We start from the raw sequence: 25,364 nt of genomic DNA, 5'->3' as shown, positions 1-25,364 counted from the left end.
AAAAATCTATCAAGCAGAAAACGAGATATTTATGGTTATAGTTTGTTTCCGTTCTATAAACAGAAAACTTTATCATCAAATATCTCGAAAATACCTCGATAGATTTTGTTAATATTTTATCTGTATATGGAGACTACTTTTGTCTATAATTGTGTAAATTTCAGTAAAAATCAATCCAGCAGAAAACGAAATATTTATGGTTATAGTTTGTTTCCGTTCTATAAAATGAAAATTATATCATCAAATACCTCGAAAATACCTCGATAGATTTTGTTAATATTTTATCTGTATATGGAGACTACTATTGTCTATAGCTTTGTAAATTCTAGTATAAATCTATCGAGCAGAAAACGAGATATTTATGGTTATAGTTTGTTTCCGTTCTATAAACTGAAACTTTATCACCAAATGTCTCGAAAACTACTCGATAGATTTTGTTTATATTTTATCTGTATATGGAGACTACTATTGTCTATAATTGGGTAAATTCTAGTAAAAATCTATCGAGTAGAAAACGAGATATTTAGCGTTAATATTGGTTTCCGTTCAATAAACTGAAATTTTATCACCAAATATCTCGAAAACTACACGATAGATTTTGTTAATATTTTATCTGTATATGGAGACTACTTTTGTCTATAATTGTGTAAATTTCAATAAAAATCAATCCTGCAGAAAACGAGATATTTATGGTTATAGTTTGTTTCCGTTCTATAAACTGAAACATTTATCATCAAATATCTCGAAAATACCTCGATAGATTTTGTTAATATTTTATCTGTATATGGAGACTACTATTGTCTATAGTTGTGAAAATTCTAGTAAAAATCTATCGAGCAGAAAACGAGATATTTATGGTTATAATTTGTTTCCGTTCTATAAACTGAAAACTTTATTATCAAATATCTCGAAAATACCTGGATAGATTTTGTTAATATTTTATCTGTATATGGAGACTACTTTTGTCTATAATTGTGTAAATTTCAGTAAAAATCAATCCAGCAGAAAACGAAATATTTATGGTTATAGTTTGTTTCCGTTCTATAAACTGAAAATTATATCATCAAATATCTCGAAAATATCTCGATAGATTTTGTTAATATTTTATCTGTATATGGAGACTACTATGGTCTATAATTATGTAAATTCTAGTAAAAATCTATCTAGCAGGAAACGAAATATTTATGGTTATAGTTTGTTTCCGTTCTAAAAACTGAAAACTTTATCATCAAATATCTCGAAAATACCTCGATAGATTTTGTTAATATTTTATCTGTATATGGAGACTACTTTTGTCTATAATTGTGTGAATTTCAGTAAAAATCAATCCAGCAGAAAACGAGATATTTATGGTTACAGTTTGTTTCCGTTCTATAAACTGAAAACTTTATCACCAAATATCTCGAAAACTACTCGATAGATTTTGTTAATATTTTATCTGTATATAGAGACTACTATTGTCTATAGGTGTATAAATTCTAGTAAAAATCTATCGAGCAGAAAACGAGATATTTAGGGTTAGTGTTTGTTACCGTTTTATAAAGTAAAAACTTTACGTTCAAATATCTCGAAAACTACTCGATAGATTTTGTTTAAATTTTATCTGTATATGGAGACTACTATTGTCTATAATTGTGTAAATTTCAGTAAAAATCAATCCAGCAGGAAACGAAATATTTATGGTTATAGTTTGTTTCCGTTCTAAAAACTGAAAACTTTATCATCAAATATCTCGAAAATACCTCGATAGATTTTGTTAATATTTTATCTGTACATGGAGACTACTTTTGTCTATAATTGTGTAAATTCTAGTAAAAATCTATCGAGCAGAAAACGAGATATTTAGAGTTAATGTTTGTTACCGTTCTATAAAGTGAAAACGTTAAGTTCAAATATCTCGAAAACTACTCGATAGATTTTGTTTATATTTTATCTGTATATGGAGACTACTATTGTCTATAATTGGGTAAATTCTAGTAAAAATCTATCGAGCAGGAAACGAGATATTTATGGTTAATGTTTTTTCTGTTCTATAAACTGAAAACTTTAAGGTCTAATATCTCGAAAAGTATTTGAAAGATTTTGTTTATATTTTATCTGTACGTGGAGACTACTATTGTCTATAGTTGTGTAAATTCTAGTAAAAATCTATCGAGCAGAAAACGAGATATTTCTGGTTATAGTTTGTTTCTGTTCTATAAACTGAAAACTTTAAGGTCAAATTTCTCAAAAAGTACTTAATAGATTTTGTTTATATTTTATTTGTACGTGGAGACTACTATGGTCTATAATTATGTAAATTCTAGTAAAAATCTATCTAGCAGGAAACGAAATATTTATGGTTATAGTTTGTTTCCGTTCTAAAAACTGAAAACTTTATCATCAAATATCTCGAAAATACCTCGATAGATTTTGTTAATATTTTATCTGTATATGGAGACTACTTTTGTCTATAATTGTGTGAATTTCAGTAAAAATCAATCCAGCAGAAAACGAGATATTTATGGTTATAGTTTGTTTCCGTTCTATAAACTGAAACATTTATCATCAAATATCTCGAAAATACCTCGATAGATTTTGTTAATATTTTATCTGTATATGGAGACTACTATGGTCTATAATTATGTAAATTCTAGTAAAAATCTATCTAGCATGAAACGAAATATTTATGGTTATAGTTTGTTTCCGTTCTAAAAACTGAAAACTTTATCATCAAATATCTCGAAAATACCTCGATAGATTTTGTTTATATTTTATCTGTATATGGAGACTACTTTTGTCTATAATTGTGTAAATTTCAGTAAAAATCAATCCAGCAGAAAACGAGATATTTATGGTTATAATTTATTTCCGTTCTATAAACTGAAAACTTTATCACCAAATATCTCGAAAACTACACGATAGATTTTGTTAATATTTTATCTGTATATAGAGACTACTATTGTCTATAGGTGTATAATTTCTAGTAAAAATCTATCGAGCAGAAAACGAGATATTTAGGGTTAATGTTTGTTACCGTTTAATAAAGTAAAAACTTTAAGTTCAAATATCTCGAAAACTACTCAATAGATTTTGTTTATATTTTATCTGTATAAGGAGACTACTATTGTCTATAATTGTGTAAATTTCAGTAAAAATCAATCCAGCAGAAAACGAGATATTTATGGTTATAGTTTGTTTCCGTTCAATAAACTGAAAATTTTATCACCAAATATCTTGAAAACTACTCGATACATTTTGTTAATATTTTATCTATATATGGAGACTACTATCGTCTATAATTGTGAAAATTCTAGTAAAAATCTATCGAGCAGAAAACGAGATATTTAGCGTTAAAATTGGTTACCGTTCTATAAAGTAAAAACATTACGTTTAAATAACTCGAAAACTACTCGATAGATTTTGTTAATATTTTATCTGTATATAGAGACTACTTTTGTCTATAATAGTGTAAATTCTAGTAAAAATCTATCGAGCAGAAAACGAGATATTTATGGTTATAGTTTGTTTCCGTTCTATAAACTGAAAACTTTATCATCAAATATCTCGAAAATACCTCGATAGATTTTGTTAATATTTTATCTGTATATGGAGACTACTTTTGTCTATAATTGTGTAAATTTCAGTAAAAATCAATCCAGCAGAAAACGAAATATTTATGGTTATAGTTTGTTTCCGTTCTATAAAATGAAAATTATATCATCAAATATCTCGAAAATACCTCGATAGATTTTGTTAATATTTTATCTGTATACGGAGACTACTATTGTCTATAGCTGTGTAAATTCTAGTATAAATCTATCGAGCAGAAAACGAGATATTTAGGGTTAATGTTTGTTTCCGTTCTAAAAACTGAAAACTTTATCATCAAATATCTCGAAAATATCTCGATAGATTTTGTTAATATTTTATCTGTATATGGAGACTACTTTTGTCTATAATTGTGTAAATTTCAGTAAAAATCAATCCAGCAGAAAACGAGATATTTATGGTTATAGTTTGTTTCCGTTCTATAAACTGAAAATTATATCATCAAATATCTCGAAAATACCTCCATAGATTTTGTTAATATTTTATCTGTATATGGAGACTACTTTTGTCTATAATTGTGTAAATTTTAGTAAAAATCAATCCAGCAGAAAACGAGATATTTATGGTTATAGTTTGTTTCCGTTCTATAAACTGAAACTTTATCACCAAATATCTCGAAAACTACTCGATAGATTTTGTTTATATTTTATCTGTATATGGAGACTACTATTGTCTATAATTGGGTAAATTCTAGTAAAAATCTATCGAGTAGAAAACGAGATATTTAACGTTAATATTGGTTTCCGTTCAATAAACTGAAACTTTTATCACCAAATATCTCGAAAATACCTCGATAGATTTTGTTAATATTTTATCTGTATATGGAGACTACTATTGTCTATAGTTGTGAAAATTCTAGTAAAAATCTATCGAGCAGAAAACGAGATATTTATGGTTATAGTTTGTTTCCGTTCTATAAACTGAAAACTTTATCATCAAATATCTCGAAAATTCCTCGATAGATTTTGTTAATATTTTATCTGTATATGGAGACTACTTTTGTCTATAATTGTGTAAATTTCAGTAAAAATCAATCCAGCAGAAAACGAAATATTTATGGTTATAGTTTGTTTCCGTTCTATAAACTGAAAATTATATCATCAAATATCTCGAAAATATCTCGATAGATTTTGTTAATATTTTATCTGTATATGGAGACTACTATGGTCTATAATTATGTAAATTCTAGTAAAAATCTATCTAGCAGGAAACGAAATATTTATTGTTATAGTTTGTTTCCGTTCTAAAAACTGAAAACTTTATCATCAAATATCTCGAAAATACCTCGATAGATTTTGTTAATATTTTATCTGTATATGGAGACTACTTTTGTCTATAATTGTGTGAATTTCAGTAAAAATCAATCCAGCAGAAAACGAGATATTTATGGTTATAGTTTGTTTCCGTTCTAAAAACTGAAAACTTTATCATCAAATATCTCGAAAATACCTCGATAGATTTTGTTAATATTTTATCTGTATATGGAGACTACTATTGTCTATAATTGTGTAAATTCTAGTAATAATCTATCAAGCAGAAAACGAGGTATTTAGGGTTAAAAGTTTGTTTCCGTTGTATAAAGTGAAAATTTTAACATTAAATATCTCGTAAACTATTCGATAGATTTTGTTTATATTTTATCTGTACGTGGAGACTACTATTGTCTATAGTTGTGTAAATTCTCGTAAAAATCTATCTAGCAGAAAACGAGATATTTAGGGTTTAAATTTGTTTCCGTTCTATTAGGTAAAAGATTTACGTTCAAATATCTCGAAAACTACTTGATAGATTTTGTTTATATTTTATCTGTATATGGAGATCACTATTGTCTACAATTGTGTAAATTTTAGTAAAAATCTATTGAGCATAAAACGAGATATTTAGGGTTAAATTTTGTTTCCATTCTATAAAGTGAAAACTTTAAGTTCAAAAATCGCGAAAACTGCTCGTTAGCTTTTGTGCATAATTTACCTGTATATGGAGATTACTATTGTCTATAATTGTGTAATTTCTAGTATAAATCTATCGAGCAGAAAACGAGATATTTAGGATTAAAATTGGTTTCCGTTCTATAAAGTATAAACTTTACGTTCAAATATCTCGAAAACTACTTGATAGATTTTGTTTATATTTTATCTGTATATGGAGACTACTACTGCCTATAATTGTGTAAATTTTAGTAAAAATCTATAGAGTAGAAAACGAGATATTTAGGGTTAAAATTTGTTTTCGTTCTATAAAGTAAAAACTTTAACTTCAAATATCTAGAAAACTACTTGATAGCTTTTGTTCATAATTTACCTGTATATGGAAACTACTTTTGTCTATAATTGTGTAAATTTTAGTAAAAATCTATCCAGCAGAAAACGACATATTTAGAGTTAAAATTTGTTTCCATTATATAAAGTGAAAAATTAACTTTCAAATATCTCGAAAACTTCTCGATAAATTTTTTTATAGTTTACCTGTATATGGAGACTATTGTTGTTTATAATTGTGTAAATTTTAGTAAAAATCTATCGAGGAGAAAACGAGATATTGAGAGTTAAAGTTTGTTTTCATTCTATAAAGTGAAAACTTTAACTTCAAATATCTTGAAAACTACTCGATAGATTTTGTTTATATTTCACCTGTATATGGTGACAATATTTGTATATAATTGTATAAAATTTCGTAGAAATCTGTTGAGTAGGAAACGAGATATTTAGAGATAAATTTTGGTTTCGTGTGTTTGATCAGTTACAGAGCTAACTTTTTCGGCAATTTGTTAATGAATTCATTAAATTCTGTTAAATAGAAGTAGAGAAATTATCGTTTTAATGGTTGTTCATTCTTTTTGGTGACTGATTCATAGTTTCAGTAGGATGAAAAAATAAATGCTATTTCAGTCGAGTAAAATTTATTTTGCCGAGCTTTTAGAAACACAGCACAGAAAATAATCGCACTTTCGATTTCCCAAACACAAAAATACTTAAATCAGAAACCAACAGACTAAAAAGGAAAGTGCTAGAAATGAAATACATATCTAAGACAGAAAACAGTTTAAATTTCAAAACAGACATGAACAATTTAAACAACAACTACATAATACTTGACAATTGGCAACACTGTCTTCCACACAACCTAACACATATTACACATAGACCGATCGCACTCCGTCCATGAACAGACAAGACAGAAGACACACCAACCCTGAAATGTAAAAGTATTACTTTCTAAACTAGGTAAATAATTTTAGTAAATTTCGTTTTATTATACATATTCATTTCAATAGAACCATTGTTAACAAACTGTAAATATGTTCCACAGCCCTGAAGATGACCTAGTCCCTAGGTCGAAAGCTCGGCAAAATAAATTTTACTCGACTGAAATGGCATTTATTTTTTCATCCTATTATCGTTTTAAGTTTGAAGGTATTTGAAAACCTGTAATATTTAACGATCCGTATTTCAATTTCTATTATCACTATTACGTACATTGCAGTTTATATCAGTTATAGAGCTAACAATTATAGACAATAGTGGTCTCCATATACACATGAAATATAAACAAAATATCGAGTAGTTTTCGAGATATTTGAACGTAAAGTTTTTACTTAATAGAACGGAAACCAATTTTTACCCTAAATATCTCGTTTTCTGCTCGATAGATTATTACTAGAATTTACACAATTATAGACAACAATAGTCTCCATATACAGATAAAATTTGTTAAAGAATTCATTGAATTCTGATAAATAGAAGAAGAGATGGTTTAAATTATGTTAAGACCTCTTAAATTCAATCTTCCATATCTGAATTACTATTGTCACTAAAACATTGCTTTGTTATAAAGCTAACTTTACAATTCTTTACAATTGGGCTAAGAATTTATCGAATTCTGATAAATAGAAGAAGAGATATAATCGTTTAGAGATTGAAGGTGTTTGAAAACTTCTATAACTCAGTAACTGTTATCACTTAAACATTGCAGTTTTTATCAGTTACAGAGCTAACGGTTCTCTAGAATTTGATAAAGAATTCAATGAATTCTGATAAATAGAAGAAGAGATTTAATCGTTTAATTTTTGAAGGTATTTGATATGAAACAAGGACTTAACTCAGATCTGCCGAGTTTTTCTAAGTGCCCAGATAAAGAATATTTGCTACTGAGATGTGCAGGTCTGATTCAATTGTCTTCATAAGTCTGCAAGAATACAAATACAAAACGAGATCACTGTTTAGGTTGATTGCAACGCCAAAAACGAGTTTTCAAATACTTCGGTGACTAGTACTGATGGCCTCTAATACAGTAGCTTATGTATTGCCCAGAGTTGACAGTTACTAACCCGAAAGGCTTGACAGGTGGCTGAGTTTAAAGAACTCTCTAGACCTCTTGGAAATGCTCCTGCTCGATGCAGACCATGATGTTAGAGCACAACGTGAGCCTAACATTGGTTAGTGTCAGTTATCACTTTCTATAACGTGACATTCCATTATAACTTTATTTATTTATATTTAAACTTAATCCTGTAGTTAACTTGGACGTGTATATTCAGATTCGAATTGTATTTGTAAGACGCTACTTCATTTCTTTTTTTTTATTCAGGTTGATGAAATTATTGCACATTTTAATGTTAACTAATATTAATTGTTTTACATCATGAATAGGTTTGTAATTCTCTTGCACAAGTGCATTTCTATTATTTATTTTTTCCTACTTTAAGCACATGAACATTTGAAGACATAGGCGACTGGTGCTATCCTTAGTGCATTTTAGGGCTCCGCCCCGGTGTTCTTTCGTCGAGAACAACCACTTATTACTACTATTAACACAAACGCCTTAAATTGCACTGTCTATTAATCACTAATCACGGAACTGAACAGGATAAGCTAGGTGAGCAAGTTGTTTAGGGAAAAAAATGAAACAGTTTTGTAAGAAGATTTAAGTTATTCTTATTATTTATAAATTACTCTACATAGCTAAAAAATTATCTTATAAGATCCCAAACCTCCAAAAACGGTGTATTTCGAACCATCATCCAAAAAGCTATTGTAGTATTCGATTTCATCAAATCTGTAATTAGCAGGATTGGCCAGAACCAATAAACAGCGGCTTTGGATGTGCAGATTTAAACTGAAACTGGCCATTTATCACTAGCTGGAGGTTGCATTTGTAATGTATTTTTTAAAACTTTTTATTCTGGTTACATTGTTCAACTAGTACCAGACATATTACAAATTTTATTTTACAATGGATCAGACGTTGAATGTAAATATGTGAATAGTATATAATGTGTTTATGTAAAAATAAATTTGGTTTCACCTTTAAATATCGTTCAATTTGTTCTTTTAACTTTTTACTTTATTCATTTATTTATACAAAGATTTTTGTATCTGGTTGAGGGTTCTAGATCGTGCACCTCACAGTTGATCTTGCCCTTCCTATAGGGTTTCTGCCCAACGTAATTTCCACTAAAACAGAAAATATAAATGTTGAAAGGATAGGGTTAGCCAAAGTAATTAAAATATGAGATTACAACTGTGAGGTGGTGACAAAGTGAATTCTCAGTGGAGTTTTTTAGTTACAAATCAAGAGTGAAAACCTCACAGACTTTCTCTTACTTCCATTATTAAGAGAGTTGACCCTAAGCATTTGAAGCGTGAGCTTATGTAGAAACTGATTATTTCAATGGTAATACTAATTGAATTTAATAGAATTTTTGCACAGTAATAGTATGAAATAGTGTGGTGTTAATTGAGTATAAATCTATTTTTTAAACATTTGATAAAAGTGAGAAAATAGTGATTTTTTTTTGAAAATGTGAATTTGCTGTGAATTGTAAATTTGTAGCGAGTGGTGGGGAAGAGCTTAGAGGAGAACAATACCTGCTACATTATACCCACACGCGTATGTACTGTTACTGTTATTGTCTATTTTAAAAAGTAACAGATACTATACTAAAGCCCGTTTAAATTATTTAATGTATGTCCGTTGAGAATAAATACATTGAACATTATAGTACAAATAAGAGAAGAAGTATTACGTCACCGGAACAAAGAGAATTTAAAAAGTCTATTCTAAAGATAATGTCAGGGGAAGTTTAAATTTTTAATGAGGAGAGATTATTAATTTAAATTAGTTCTTTGTATGAGGAGAACTTGAATGATCTTCCGAAAAAGGAGGATTTTGATATGCTAGATAGAAAGGTAAAATTGGTGTAGTTTTAAACGAAAATGAAAATCTAAAATGTAGAATTGCAAAGTTAGAGAAACAAAATGAGATTTTGTATAAGAACGTGGAAAATTTAATGAGAAAAAGTAAAGATAAAAATTTAGTTTTAAAAGGAGTGCCTGCAAGTGATGGAAATGATGCGGAAAGTAAGATAAGAGATTTATGTATTACGACTTTTGGAATTCAATTACCAAAAATGAGTAGAATTTATTATTTAGGCCAAAATATTTTTGTGATTGAATTTATGCAGTTCAATGATGTTAATACAGTTCTGCATAATTCAAAAAAATTGAAAAATACTGGAATTTGGGAATCATGTGATTTGACATTAGATCAACGGGTAATTAGAAAAGTTGTTGGATTTAAGAAGAAGAAAATAAGGAAGAGTGTTTATGAAAAATGGATTTATAATATTTCGTGACAAGAAATTTTTCTGGGACCAAAAAAAAAGGATTCGTTACTGAAAACGCACTTGACATGAAAGCTATTACTGACATTTAATGGAAAATAAGGACGATAAATTCATGGAGGTAGTTTCAAAAAATTCCCAGGGGAAAGTAAACGATAAAAGAATAAATAGGGGTTGTTATAACTATTTTAGCGTTCAATATATGGGATTAAAAAATAAATTATATGGTGTGTTGTTCTTTAAATATATAAGAAATTATGATATTTTTCTGTTAGTGGAAACTTTTGTAGAAAAAAAGAAAAAGAAGAAAGGGAACTATTTTATAGATGAAGATTTAAAGTGGATACTAGCTGTAAGAATAAGTAAGTTTGCCATGGCTAAAGGTGGCTATTTATTGGGAGTAAGAAAATGTGGTTATATTCCAGGATGCTTAAATTTGTCAGATTTAATAATTTTATTTAATATAATGTCTATCAGGTAAAGACGAGTTTTATGTGATGCCAATGTAAAATATTGGGTCAGTCCAAGAGGCAAATGTAATTTTAAATTGTTACCAAAATGAAAGATTTATACTTTAGGGGAGACATGAATGTCAGCTATTGCCGGAAGAATAGTTAAATGGCCATGCTAATGTATTTGATGTGAGATGGCTAAAAATAACAAACTTAATAATAGACGAGAAGAGTTTTTGAATTTTAAAGGGTTAGTTATTTTAAATGGCAGGACAGTAGGAGACAAACTAGATGAATTTACCTATATTGGTGGTCAAGGTTGTTCAGTAAATGATATCTGTTGTGAAAATAAATACTCATAAGTTCCATCTTTGGAACTAATGGATTGATTATGTTTGTAAGTTCGAGGTACTTGGTCAGAATTTCTCTGATCATATGCGTGTTTATCTTTAGGTCTGTCTTGTATTACAAAGAAGATTAAATAGTATGTAATTACCTAAAATGAGGTGGACTAAAAATGATTATGCATTACATTAAGTTAGAGGAACTTACAACTAAAAGTTCTGAACAGTTTGATAGGCTGAAAAAGTGCACAGGAAAAGATAAATTTTGTTTTACCAGTTTAAGTAAGGAATGTGCTTGGTTGGGTAAGAATAAATGTATGTAAAGTATGCAAATGAAAAAGTGTGGTATGACAGAGAATGTAATGTATATATAGGAAACAATCTTTTTCGCTTTTGAATTTATTTAAAAAGAGCAATTCAATGTGGATTAAAAAAATATATTTAGAAATAAATACTAGATGTTAACAGATATGTAAAGAAAAGATAACTAGCTATTATTTATCAACTGAGGAAAGGTTTGAAAAAGCTAAAGATGCTAGGGAGTTTTGGAAAATTGTTAATACTTTTAAAGCTAAATTTAGAATCTCTAGTGGGAGGATAACTAGCGGAGAATGGATAGGTCACTTTGATCAGCTTTTAAATAAAGAAATAAATTCCATTTGTGTTTCTTGTATGCTTCGTTAAGTGTGAAAATCTGGACTCTCCTTTTAGTTTTGAAGAATTGGAGGCAGTATTAGTTAGAGCGAAGATAGAGAATCTCCAGGATTTGTCAGAATACTTACAGAAGGTTTTAAAAACAGTTGAACAAATTTCTAAAGCATATAATTATATATTTAATTCTGCACAGCTGCCAAATAGTTTTGGAAATGCAATTATTTTTCCATTATTTAAAAAGGGCAATTGTTGCTGACCACAAGGGTATAAGTTTTATGAACTCAGTTTCTAAGTTGTTTGTAGGATTATTGCAAAACAGGATATACAAGATTGGGCAGAAGAGAATAAAATTGTAAATGAATGTCAGGTGGTCTTTAGGAGGGGTATGCAACGGTGGATAATTTGTTTACTTTCCTAAATATAATTAAGTTAAAAGCTGCCCCAAGGCTCAAGAGGGGTAAACTTTATACTTTGTTCGTCGACTTTAAGTCGGCGTTTGATTCCCCTGACCGTAGTGCACCTTTTTGTAAGCTCTATTCTATGGGCATATCTTCCAAATTTATACTAGAGAGTTGATATACAGATACGTCATCTGCAGTTTGGACCACAGATGGTATAACAAACATGTTAGTATCTAAAGTATGTCTCAGGCAAGGTTGTTTATTATCACCAAATTTATTTACATACTTTATTAACGTTCTGCCGGAGTTCCTCGAAGGTGGTGTTAAGACTGAAAATAAAAGTGTAAATTGTTTAATGTTTGCAGACTACATAGACTTGTTGGCAACTCAACCTAATGGATTACAAAGACTGATGAATAAATTAAGTGAATATTGCTCATTATGGAATTTAGAGATAAATTTAAATAAGACTAAAGTAATGGTACATATTTCGCTAAGGAGGAAGACTTTCAAGGAAAGAAAAATGGACGTATCAAGAAAAAGACATTGTAAGACAATCGTAAACTGCTACAAGTATCTTGGAGTTAGTGTTATCCCACAATTGTCGTTGAAGAAACATTTCAAACATAATCTGACCATTGCAAAGTTTGGGATGCATTCCACATGGCGCTCCTTTATTGGTAACAAGAATATCAATTTGGAAGGAAAATATGAAGTTTTTTAGATTCTTATTAGATCTTTTATCAGTTATGAGGCACAGGTTTGGAGATATGATAACATAACAGAGATGGAGGGTCTGCACAAATTTTTGATTAAGAAGTTGTTTGCTCTCCCAAAGAAAAAATCTGATTATGTATTATATTTTCCATAGAAACTAAAAGAGACCATTTATATTCTTATACATTGAAAGTGAAGTTGCAGTATTTGAATGAAGTATTTCATTCGTATGCCTGAATACCGTTTACCGTTAATTGTTGCGAAAAAATTATTAAAGAGAATATTTACTGGTATTCGAAGAAGTTTAAGAAGTAAACAAGGATTAATTAATGTGAACTGGTTTAAATCAATTACTTAAAGTTAGAATTTATTAATGAAATGTTTACTAGAGTGGAGAAGTCTAGTTTTCATTTAGTATCCTTTACGCTATGACATACTTACGCTGGACTGTAGTTGCAGACTAGGTATCCTACATACCAGAAATCTTGCAGGTAATACGAATATCCACAACCTAGTCTGGCAGTTTTGGCCCAAACCATCTGAAATATAGAAGAAAAATTTTGAGGGTATAACATCTCCGTCGGTTTTCAATCATAATTCAGGCAAATAAGCACGCTAACTTATAGTTAAATTTAGTATTTGGCAAAATTTATCAAGGATTCAATAAAAGTTGTCAGAGGACTAATTTATTCTGATCAAGGCGTCCAATATAATCTTCGAATGGTAAGCATCTCTAGGCGCACATACCTTCTAGACGATGTAACAGATTTATTTATTCGGAAAAACAAAAGAGAATGGATAGGAAATTTATCTTCGTTAATATATTTTTATTCGAGATAATCAAAAAACGCTTTTTACGCCGAGCAAACTCTGTTATCGACACAGTCTTCTCTGAACCAGCTATCCTCTGCCACTAGTCTCATGACTTCTTGTATTGGCTGTGCTAGAGTTTACCGTAAGGTTCGCTTAATAGTTTCATACAACAACTATCTCCGTAGGCCGTTTGTCTGTATGTGAAGTTGTCTTGACGATAATAAATGATGTTTGTGTTTGTAATGGCATTGTTTGATAGCATAAATTATGTAAAGACATCGTCTCTCCTCATTTCAGATACCCCTTTCATTTACGACTTAGGTTGCTAGTCAGCCCGCCAAATGACCGTAATAGTCAAGGAATCTTGAGTAGTCCACCTGAGAAAAAGATCGGCAATATATTTACAGTAGATCAGGTACCAGGAATGGCCACTGACCTGAGTGTAGTGTCCTGTTTGGGCAGAGAAGGAGTCACCATAGGCATACAACTGCACCTCGTCGAACCAGCCCTTCACCATGCTCTTCACCCACGCGCTGAATGTCTTATTCACATTCTGTGCTCTGGTTGACATCTTTATATAAAGGTTTTGGCCCATCGGCGAGCCATCTGTACAAATGTAAAAAAAGGAAATCAAGTTTATAAACATTTTATACGAGTATCACATAAAATATAGTTGAGTAAAAATTAAAGGAAGTTTTGAGCTCTTTGAGTAGAGCTATTCAAGATTTTAAAACTAATTGAGTTTTTTCTTCCTAATTTTTATATGATTGTCATTCTAGGGCAGAATAGCAGCTGTCGTAAAGTAGACTTACAGCAGTCGCCAGAAAGACTTTCAAAACATTTCTCTTGCAGGGTTAAGGGAAATAAACATGTAGCAAGTGTGGCAATGCTTATACTTAAGGAAGCCATATGACAGCTTTCTTCACTTACCCTTATTTTCAGGAGTATTGTGCGCGAACTGACATCCACTCGCCCAACGGTGGGCCAGCTGCGCTGCGTGATCGTCCCAGTTCTGTACCATAAAAACACACACAGGAGAAAATTAAAACTATTTAAGATTTAAAAAACTAATTTGAATTTTAGAAATTTCTGGTTAATATTACTAATATAATATAGGTAAATTAGAACACTGATTGTTTTTTCTTGAAAAATGTATACGTTACACTGCTGAAATAGGGAAAGACTGACAGAGCTTACATTTTTCGACCTTCAGTTGCCCTTATCTACCCTTTGACATACTATCAGACAGGTACAGGTTTTCATAAAAAGTAAAAAATTTAGTACGTTTTCGCACATGACGCTCTCACTACAAGTTTTACAACGGACATTATCCACATTCTAAAACTGCATATTATCCAGAAACGACCTTTTAGAGGAAACATACTCCCTTAAGTTCTCAGAATACTCTAAAACGAATTGTCCTATAATCATTATTCAAATAAACACTGTTTATTTGAATAAACATTTTGCAAACAATGTACTTAAAGAAACTGTGGTGGCGCAAAAATCGCACAAATACCTTTCAGGGAAGGTCTACTTCCGGTAATGGAATTGTTTGCAAAGTCGAAATTTTAGCAACATATTTATCTTTCCCTTACAAAGGATATGATTTTATAAAATATAGATTTTACTGAAATGGTACCTTAGAGAGAAGCCTTAATAAACATTTTCCTGGAAATGTGTCACAAATAAAACTTTTAGATCAATATGAGTACGAAACGTATACAAAGTTAAAAGAAACTGGTTCTGCCATTTTTAGCGATATCTTATAAAAACTGAAAGATACCTTCAATAAAGCGTAATTTCCGCTAGAGAGAATTTGAACTTTTCTGTAAGGTAAAATCAAAACGGAGAATAAAATTTCACATTACTGTGATTTTTTTGTTTTTAAGATAAAATCTCAGTTTTTCTAAAAACTACTTTTTCGGCCTCAGACGACCTCAAAACTTACTACACTACTGTGATGGATTCTTTTACAATAATTGCTATTAAGTTGAGGAAATACTCCCTAAGACTAGGAAATCCTCTGGTAAAAATAATAATCATAAATAAATCATCATAATTACTCTAAAAATATTATGAAATAACAAATTAGTTTACTACAACATTAACTATTTAGAGTAAGAAAACAAAATATTTTATCCCTTAAAACGTGATGAAATCCAAAAATGAGATTTACCAGTTGCAGCATGTTCTGAGCGGCAGGTTGTTCAGCCAGACTACCAGAGGCGATCAGGTCCCTGTAGTTGTTGTGCAGGTCAAGCAGAAGCTGTTTGTCTCGTTCGGTTAGCTTTTTCATGCCTAAACATGCCATTCAATGTTTTAAATCCATTCATAGCATTGAAAGTGGCGTTAATAACAAAAGAGAACCTCTCGAGCGCAGGGTGCTCTGTCCTTTAATTTCCGATATTTTAATAGAAAATCCGTCCTTAGCTCATAACAGATCGGAAAACAGCCGAAAAAAAGACCTGCCAAGACTACTGACCCTTCGTACACAACAGCTGTGCCCAACCTGTAGCCCATCGTAATGTAGCCCAAGGCAAAACAGGCCTTGTATTGCCTCTGATGAAATCCGCAAACAACACCGGTCTGTGGTCAGAGCAGAACTTACCAACACTGTCATAAATTAAAAAGAAAAGTGGTCCTAAAACCGAATCTACAGGCACCTTGGGGTTTTCCACTTTTAGACCTAGGTAATTGCTTTTTGCGATACAAACTGCAATCTACCCGTTACTGGGATCATTGTAGAAGAAACTCAACAAACCCTCATCAACACTTGATTATTGACTTTATCAGCAACAATTCTGCTGAAAATGGAAATTTTTGATTCCACATAGAAGAATTTCCTGAACATAAGAAAATTTTATGCTTGATAGAAAATCTTGTCGTAACGGAAGAAACAACTTTAAAAAAATGAAAAGATTTAGTAAAAAATTGCTAATTACATACAATCGGCTTTTTTAAAAATTTTAAATACGTCTAGAATATGAAATGTAAATCTTACAGTAAACAAAACTTATTTGTTAAGTTTATTAATATCAAGACGACATTATGAAAAATTAGTTTTATAAATAATATAATTACTGTGTAGTCATGAAATTGAAAATGTCGTGAACATTTGTACATCTTACTTTCGCATTATTATTAATGTTTTGTTAAGCTGCCAGCCAGGGGGGCGGCTCTAGCTCGTGTGCATTGCACACCCTGCACTATAGGTTAAGCCGCCGCCCCCCCTGGCTCTGGCTGCAGCTTAATAAAAAAACAAAAATTGACCCCATACCATTTCACTCTTTGAATCACTTCCTAATTTTCAATTATATAGCTATTGTATTTTCGCACATAACATACATATGTATGTATAACCTTCCTCTTTTAGTGAGGTAAAGTGCAATGAGTCAGAAACTTATAAGTAGAAGTAGAAGAAGCAATTCTCTACACAAAACAAATATAGTGATTTCTGAAGGTGGATAAAAATTCGTTACAGTCAGTGTGTTAAAAAAACAAGCATGTATGACGAATGAGACATTTGTTACTAATTTCGAAATTTTGATCCTAATTCATCAAAAACCTCTTCTAAAGCGTAATAAAATTTCATTTGCTTAAATAAATGTCCAGCGGCACTTACCTAGAAGAGTATTGGCGTTGGAACATGCCAGTTCGGCCGAGCAGACCCTACAGCCGGCCAACAGGACTGCGAATAGACAGAACACCAGAGGGGTGCAGCACCTAGCCATGTCTTGCAGACCACTTAGACTACCATTCGACTTGCCGCGATTCTTGTAGCTGCAAATTACCAACTCCCCTCCCCACCAACTAACTCGACCATAAATTTTTATGTATTTTTCTTTGAATTGAATGGCCTTAGTAAATAAAGAAATATTTTGTGTTCTTTATAATTTAAAGATATAATTTCTTCTTTCCTGTGTAACTTTATACATCACCAAATAATACTAAGCGGCACTTATTGTTTCTCAAACAATAACTTCTCAAAATGCAAACTCAATTCTAAACTTTATTGTCCGCTTCACATTTCATCACCAATAAAAATTATAACTATTTAACTTTTACTTGAGATGTTCACTTTATAGCAATTGTATGTTTCTGAAGTAAGATCATGTGTTGTTTGTCCCGAAAATCGAGTAGCCTTCACGGTTTGTGTAGTCTGTCGGCGTTTTATCGCCGAGCACCGGCACCTGCTGATTAATTTATTACCGCAAATAATACTTATCATGAAAGCAAGTGCTCTTCCACTGCTTGGGATCTCCATCTGAAACATAACCGTCACATCTGTTAGAATCTTACACGACGCCCTAATTTCATTTATTACAGTTTTAACTGAAACTCTAATCTATTTCAATTTTCTACTAATCTTGAATTTTTTGGACTGGCTAGTTATCTAAGAATTATTGTCACAAATTACTAAGTGACTGGGGTGACCTGAAATCCACCCAATGCACTAAGTCAAATTCTGAGTGCGCTTTCAAGTGAAGGGTTATTGAAGGATGTATCCGGCCACTCGAAATCTCAGTGTAGTTCCATATTGCCTCTCATATCAATATACAATACTCCAGTTAACAATCGCACCAACCTTTATAAATAATTTGAGAGTCTTTAATAATTTGTTATCAAATGCGAGGAAGTTGAAAGTGCTGAAACAGTTCCTTTTTTTTTAATAAATGGCCTAAAAGTACTGGACTTATTTCATGAAGTAAATACATCTTATAGCCTATTACATGTCAGTTTTACAGGCATTTGTCTAAAAGAGCTGACGCTAACATATCGAAATAACAATGGCATTCCAGCCATGAGATAAGAAGTTATTAAAACTTATTTAAACATTCCTAAGTTGATCTGTCAGACAGAAACTTCAGGTGTGATGACAAAGAAAATTCACACATTCTACAATTCGCGAATTGCTGCGATTAACAATCCATACTCTTATCTGTAATTCTGTAATTACTGTAAAAAAAAAAAAAAAAAAAAAAATATGACTGTAACTGTGACTAAGATAGGTGAGTCAGGCGACTGAGGGATGATTCACTGACCTGATAACAGCAGCGGTATTGGAAGCCGATAATGTAGTTGCCATATTCAATTGAGCACGTACATTATATGTCACCTTTACCACGTTATCTTAATTTTTATTCCAGAGTAGATCTTTCGATTACAGAAGAAGCGTCTTCTCAAACGGTAATTACGATTCAGTAAATCTGGAATGTCTGCTGTGCAGAGTAAGATATTCAATCATTTCATGTTAATAAATAAATAAAATAAAAAGGGCTCAAGTGTTCTCTAATAGAAGCCAAAATTAAAGGAATGAAAAGATTGAAGAAAAGTGACATTCAGATAGGAAATTGGAGTTTGATCCCCATTTTCAAACGAATACTTAGTACCCTCTGGCGATGGCTCAATTATTTAAATTCTCCAGCTATTTGAAGCTCACTACAAGTAAAGAATACTACATCAGATGACTGGCATATAATCTCAATGTACTTTAATAATGGACCAAAATTGAGACACTACAAATTTTATTTCTTATATTTTTAATGAAATAATAATCATTAATGTAAAAGCAGAGTTCTTGGTCAGTTCCTTTCACACTAATATTAATTAAGCAGATTTATTAATTAATTTAAGGAATAAGTAATTCGGTAATATTCAATGAAATGATAACACTATTGTTTACACTTCATGGCCAGACATGAACATATGCAACATTGTAAACTAAATATACGAACCCCCCAAAGATATAAAACTCTAATAAATAAATACTCACGTCAGTTCTCAAATTCATACTACGTGTAGGTGTAGGTTAAATTGCTATTGTTAATGAGTTATGCAACAGTAGATAGCATCCTACAATGCCATTTATATTATACGCATATACTTTTTCCCTCCCTCGCTCATCAAATACGTAATGCAAGAAATTTATTTCTTTACCAATTATGGAAAATTAAATACATGTTTTAATACTCTTATATGAGGGTGAACCGCAGGTGCTCAATCATATTTCTGCATAGAATACTGGAGAGACTATAACGCTCTTACATTATTACCATAGGGGCTGGCACGTTCTTACATTCTGTTATTCCTGGTGTGTGAAAGTATTGCAATGGGGTCAAATTTTAGAGATTGAGTTCACGTGTACATATTTATTGCGTCTCCACTCAAAAAATGGAAATAGTTTTTAGCTTGTGATCTGCGTGTGCCGGCAGGGTAACCATTTGAGTCGCGTGGTTAAGATTAGCAGGTGGGTCCTGCACTGGCACAAGCGTTTTGCTGTTAATTAAAAATCCATCTCTGAAGTTGTCCACCTATCTATCTCTCTGCAAAATGGTGTGGATTGCTAATTAACATATCTCCTTAACAAAAACATACAGTTTTAAAAGTTAAGTATAAGGGTTGATTAAACGCCAAAAGGTACACAAATCAGTAAGTACCCAACATTTCATTCATACTTCTAGTATCATATTTTTTAGAATGTATTAGATGTCACAGACCCTTATGCTGGCCTTTTATCTCCCATAAATATTTTTCTGTAAGAATAATAAAAGATGTATCTCATCATCATAGTTAGTTTTAAAAAGGCACTTCATTTTAACTCTATTCCAAATTATTCTTGTGATTTATCTTTATTCTGAATATTATCACATTCACTTTCACACTAAAAATAAAAAGGGAAAGCTGGAGTTCATTTACGGAATTAAAACGAAATTTCAGACTTGAATTCGTCTTATGTGAGCAAACATTAAGTTAATAACAAATAAATAATATTTGTAATTATAATTCATTCATTTACAAACTTTAATTAATTAGTTACTTGAAGTTCTCATTACTTTAATGAGTACCTTTAATTGAGTACTTGTTGTAAAGAATTGTTATAACCAACTAAAAATCTCCTTAAAAAAAACTTACAGTTTAAAAAGTTGATTAAACGCCAAAAGGCCTTCTTCAAGGCATGGCTATGCGGGTTAGATGAGTTACAGAAAACTGTATTAATGAAATGTTGGGTACTTGCTGATTTGTGTACCTTTTGGCGTTTAATCAACCCTTATACTTAACTTTTAAAACTGTAAGTTTTTGTTAAGGAGATTTTTGTACCTTTTGGATAGATTTTTTTTTTTGTTCCTTGGTTAGAACAAATTTATATATCCAATGATTTTTTTGAATATACGGGTATCGGGAATAATTAGTTGGAAGATCTAGGGTGAAAAATAACTGACACAAATTATGAGGGAATGGTAACAAGTTGGTGGGTAGAAGATGGAGAATTAAGAAATGAGGGGGAATTAAGTGACAATAATTTTTACCCATTAAAAGTAAGAGGGCTAATAGAAAGAAAATTGCAATTACCCATAAAAGCAGTAAGATAAATTTTGAAAACACTACTTCCTCTTAAGGGATGTAAGAGAAAACAAACTGTGATCCCAACAACTTCTAGAGAGGGGAATGAAAAATGATTTGCAATCATAATTTCTTCTCCGTAAACGAGCAAAGAGAATACTGCGAATACGGCATGGTTGCAAATACTTCCCCTTAGTAGGTGTAAGAGCATGATGGCACTTTAGAGTCACTAGGGAAGCTTTTACCGCTTCTTCGTGCTAAATTTTACCAAAATCGGACTAAGCATTGTAGAAATATTAGTAACAATAGTTTTAGAGAGGGCGTGACCCCTGCGTAGGGCAAACTCCTCTACTAAAGATACACTGCGTCGAAACCTCTAAAAATACAAATCTACATCACTTTTTTAACCAAATAACACTTCACTACATAAAATAAATACGTCCTCTATACTGAAGGATGTACTAGCTTAATAAAAATTACTTGAGTGCATGCCTTCAAAGGGGTTTGAATCTCATCATCGAATTGTGGAGGACCTGAGAGGTATTCGACAGTTACAGTACTATTTCATTACAGTGAATATACTGAAGTCTTTGAATACGAATTTTAAGTTTCAAGAATTTGACTTAATAAATAGCGGTAAGAGAAAGTGATGTGTTCACAAAAATAATCCTGCATTTTATAATTTGCCTTAAACCTCTTAGATGGATGTGTTCTAATATCACTTATAATTTTTGACAAAAATCGCATTCTACAGGACATGTATTTCGGGTTAAAATTCCATTTCGAAAATTTACTTTTGTTGTGACAGGAAGTGAGGGTCTAAATTCTACGAGGTTTCCGAGAGATCGGAAATTGGCAGGAAATTGTTGCGCAACGAGAAGGCGTATCCTTGAAATACTCTTTCCGCGCATTATTTTGTTTTCTTCCCAGAGTGTTTTTTTTCGTGTTCCGTCAGGTTGCTGGTTTCTTACCTTGAACGGCAATAATCGCCTGATGTTGAGTGGCCATTGTCCACAATTATTACGTCGGCCACTGGCTGTAGCCCCTGTTACTTGCAGAAATAACAATAGCTTTCTTTTAAAAAACCAATTATTTTTTCTAAAATTAGCAAACTATCTGCACATATAACTTTGTTTCCATTGGTTATTTTTCCGTCCGAGAGTAAGGTTATTGTTAATAGTTTTCGGAACATGTTCACATCTTTTAGAGCTCCCCAAAGTACCAAATCCTTCTAAATTCTTACTGCGAACAGGGGCCAACGTTCTGTATTTTGGAGAAACGTGGCGATAAGCAAAAAGAAAATCAAACATTACCTCTCACTGCAGTATGTGATGTAAGGATTCCTAAAGTGAATACTACATATTAATTAATTTATTTATTTATTGCTTTGAAGTACATTGTGTCTTATAAGCAAGGAGTTGTGTTTTAAGGAAAAATGAAAATAAGTACTACTAGCTATAACAGACTTTTTCTTAAGCTAGCACAAAACATGGGCAGTAGAGAGGCATGGCTATTTTATCTGAGCAGGCTGTAACTAAATTAGTTCTTCTAAAAGGTACCTCAGAACAGCCAGAAATGAAAATAAATGAATAAATTTTCTGACAAAAATACATTGAAAAATGTAAAGGAAATGTGCTTATTTGTGCTTAAATGTGCTTTCTTAAAGAAAGATGGATGTAGATCTTTAGGATTAAGATTTCATTTTAACCTCACATTTCAAAAAAGAGCACTAAGATGGTCTAAAATCTAAAAAATCAAAATAAATGTTCCTTTTCAATTAAAACCTAGACTCAATACGATTTACTAACAGTAAATTTTTATATATTTTTCAGTACAACATATTTTTATTTTCAACGAGAATGCAGCACTTAAATCTTGGAACATATGGGTAAAACAAACAAAAAAATAACTAATTCTCATCACAAAAAGTGGCCAACGAACAACTGGAAAAATAGCAGAAAACGTTTTAATATTTTTAATTTTAAAAATACCTATGGATCGCAACGCCTTTCCGAAGAAGCCGGAAGCTAGCCCTCACGAATGCTGACGCTTTGAGCAGTTAATCTCACAGAGTAGAGATACACACGAACATGAAGCTGAGCTTGTACATAGCCTTTAATAATTAGTTTGTGAGCATTTCAGAGACATTTAATCGCAAAATTCATAGTACGATATTGGACGTAAGCTGCGTTTTCTTACTGAAAAATAATTATTGTTTAAGAAGCTACGCCACTAGCCTTGGGCTAATGTTAGTACATATCTTAAAACGTATGTATATCACTATCTTGAACTCCGCCTTCGTAGTAGAAGAGAAAAATGATGACGGGTGGATAATTTGCCACATTGATGAGGAACTTGTCACCGTATTCATTTTGTTTTCGAAGTCCCATTGAGAGATAAGTTTCTGCAAGAAACTTCTGGAGACACCAAGCAAGGAAATTTAAATGTTGGTTAGGTTAGCTACCCTATTAGGCCCATTACTCTGCATTAAGCTGCAGAAAGGTCGATGAACAGTTAAAAACTTTACGGCTTGTATAACAGACTGTCTCATTGAAACATCAACGAGCCCGTTGATAGCCATCTAACATTGAAATTTTTCGTGGAGTGCCAGGATTTCACGATCGATAGTATGTTTTACTATTGGGAAAGAAATGGAAGTGGTCCTGTACCTCGCTCAACCACAATATTCCCCAAATATGAATATTGTTCCCCCAATCCGTTTATTAGCATTTTTTGAAAGCTAACTATACTCTATTATACTATTTAATCATTTATACTGATAAGAATACAAGTGAGGGAAATTGTTGAGAAGGCCTTGAGCAGATGTTTATGTTTTTGCGAACTTTATACAGACAACATTGGATACAGCTAATTTTTTAATATTTTGACACTGTTGAAAAATGATCATCAAGTTCAAGGCATTTAGGTATTGGCGAAGAAAAGCTACAATTTTAAGCACTTGAGGAGGCTGTCTGACTGCTCACTTAATTTTTGTAAGAGTAGATAAACCAGCTGGGAGTAGGAGCTGTTCCAACAGTCGGTGATCGCAGGCCTTTTTAGATAATGTTTGTTTAGCTGTGCGGCTAATGGAACGCATTAGTTCGAATCGCCTGTCAGATGATCACCTTGGTTCGTGTAATAATTATTTTGTGCCATTATCTCGTAGAAGTACAAGAAGTTCAAGGATGTTTTTTTAAAAATATCACTTCGAGTATTGTAAATAACTAATTCCTAGATAGGAGTAAATAAGTAGACAAATATATGAAGTAGCGAAAAAAATGATGTAGTCCTTGAACTTCTCATCTGCTAGCACGTGCGCACACGGTGATGAGCATTGCTAACAAAGAGACTTGTATCCACATTCTGTGAGAAACTAATTATTTTCGGCGCTCGTTCGCTTAGAAGACAGGTGGTGTGATATTTGGACAAGTAACAGCTACTTGTAAAACTAAGAAATGTATGAAATATAATTGATAGCTTAGTGGAAAGAAATCTAAAAATAATTTAATTAGAAGAAAAATAAAAGTCCATTAAAAGAATGGCAGAAAGACTGAAGGTGGTATTCTTTGACAATGACTCACCTCACCAAAAAATGGATTATCAGATAATCATGCACTTTTAATAATTAAATAGTAAGTTATCCATAATCTTTTAAACATTAATATTCAGTTTTAATTTTGAAAATCATTTTTTTCTGAGATTTTCTGTGAGATTTCAGAACGAGGAATAATTAAATCCAGAATCTTTTCGAACAGCCAGGTGGCCTAGCAGGCTATTAAGGTTTTATTTGTTTGCTCAAACAAGGGTGGGATTGTTCAGAAAAGTTGCGAGAATTGTTAGAATTGCCAGCATAAGGTCCGAGGGGAGCGGTCCTACACCCACCTTAATGCCAAGCGAGCCTTAAATGAATTTCTCTTAGAAATGTTAAAAAAAAAACTTAAGACCTACACATGCGCAATGAGTACACTAAGTCAAAAATCATCGAAACTGTTTTCGAAAATATCACAAAAAAAATATTAAAAAAATATGCAGTCAAGAATTACTTCTGGTTGAGGAACTTTCATTGCTAAAGAGTTGCCATATTTGTGACTCAGGGAGTGATTTTCTTTCAAAGAATCTCTCACCGTTTATTTCAGGTAATTAACATTCAACAGAAAATATGACACAATCTGAAATGTTAATTGTTTTTTTTTATATAGACCAAAGTTTAAAAATTCACTAATATTATCGTTCTTAGTACTTATGTTCCAGTACCCCCATTTTTAACAAATTGAATATAACAATAATTATTACCTATTAAAAATTATCTAAGCTATTCTCAAACTTTTAATGTTATTAATTTTGAGATGCATTTTGTTAAATAAAAAAAGAAAGATTATTAAGCATCTTTCAATCAAGACCCTAGCAATGGAGTTACACTAGAATG

At 31.4% G+C, this 25,364-nt stretch overlaps 1 protein-coding gene and 1 long non-coding RNA gene across 2 annotated transcripts; one reads left to right on the top strand and one right to left on the bottom strand.

The window, feature by feature from the left end:
• The first annotated feature begins 5,185 nt into the window (after nucleotides 1-5,185).
• LOC141453651 (uncharacterized) lies at nucleotides 5,186-8,966 on the top strand. Its single transcript, XR_012458108.1, has 2 exons — nucleotides 5,186-6,815; nucleotides 6,901-8,966. It is a non-coding gene; the product is annotated as an uncharacterized lncRNA (long non-coding RNA).
• LOC141453650 (salivary antigen-5-like) lies at nucleotides 8,501-18,778 on the bottom strand. Its single transcript, XM_074127121.1, has 7 exons — nucleotides 18,640-18,778; nucleotides 17,220-17,861; nucleotides 15,774-15,895; nucleotides 14,525-14,606; nucleotides 14,031-14,200; nucleotides 13,223-13,320; nucleotides 8,501-9,044 (listed from the first exon to the last, which is right to left on the bottom strand). The coding sequence occupies exons 2-7, from the start codon at nucleotides 17,326-17,328 to the stop codon at nucleotides 8,939-8,941; spliced, it is 687 nt and encodes a 228-aa protein (XP_073983222.1). The 5' UTR covers nucleotides 17,329-17,861; nucleotides 18,640-18,778; the 3' UTR covers nucleotides 8,501-8,938.
• Nucleotides 18,779-25,364: the final 6,586 nt, after the last annotated feature.

Source organism: Rhodnius prolixus, unplaced genomic scaffold (assembly GCF_049639745.1).
Source record: "Rhodnius prolixus isolate KJV_2025 unplaced genomic scaffold, Rpr scaffold_3, whole genome shotgun sequence".
NCBI lineage: Eukaryota > Metazoa > Arthropoda > Insecta > Hemiptera > Reduviidae > Rhodnius > Rhodnius prolixus.
Note: the sequence above shows the minus strand (reverse complement) of the source record. Positions and strands in the feature narration are given on the sequence as shown.

Excerpts from the sequence above, each read along its gene's own strand:
- LOC141453650 (XM_074127121.1), bottom strand. The coding sequence starts at position 17,328 with ATGGCTAGGTGCTGCACCCCTCTGGTGTTCTGTCTATTCGCAGTCCTG. Across the intron at positions 13,321-14,030 it reads AAACAGGACACTACACTCAG|ATGGTTTGGGCCAAAACTGC; the intron begins GTCAGTGGCCAT and ends TCTATATTTCAG. Across the intron at positions 9,045-13,222 it reads GTCTGCAACTACAGTCCAGC|TGGAAATTACGTTGGGCAGA; the intron begins GTAAGTATGTCA and ends TTTCTGTTTTAG.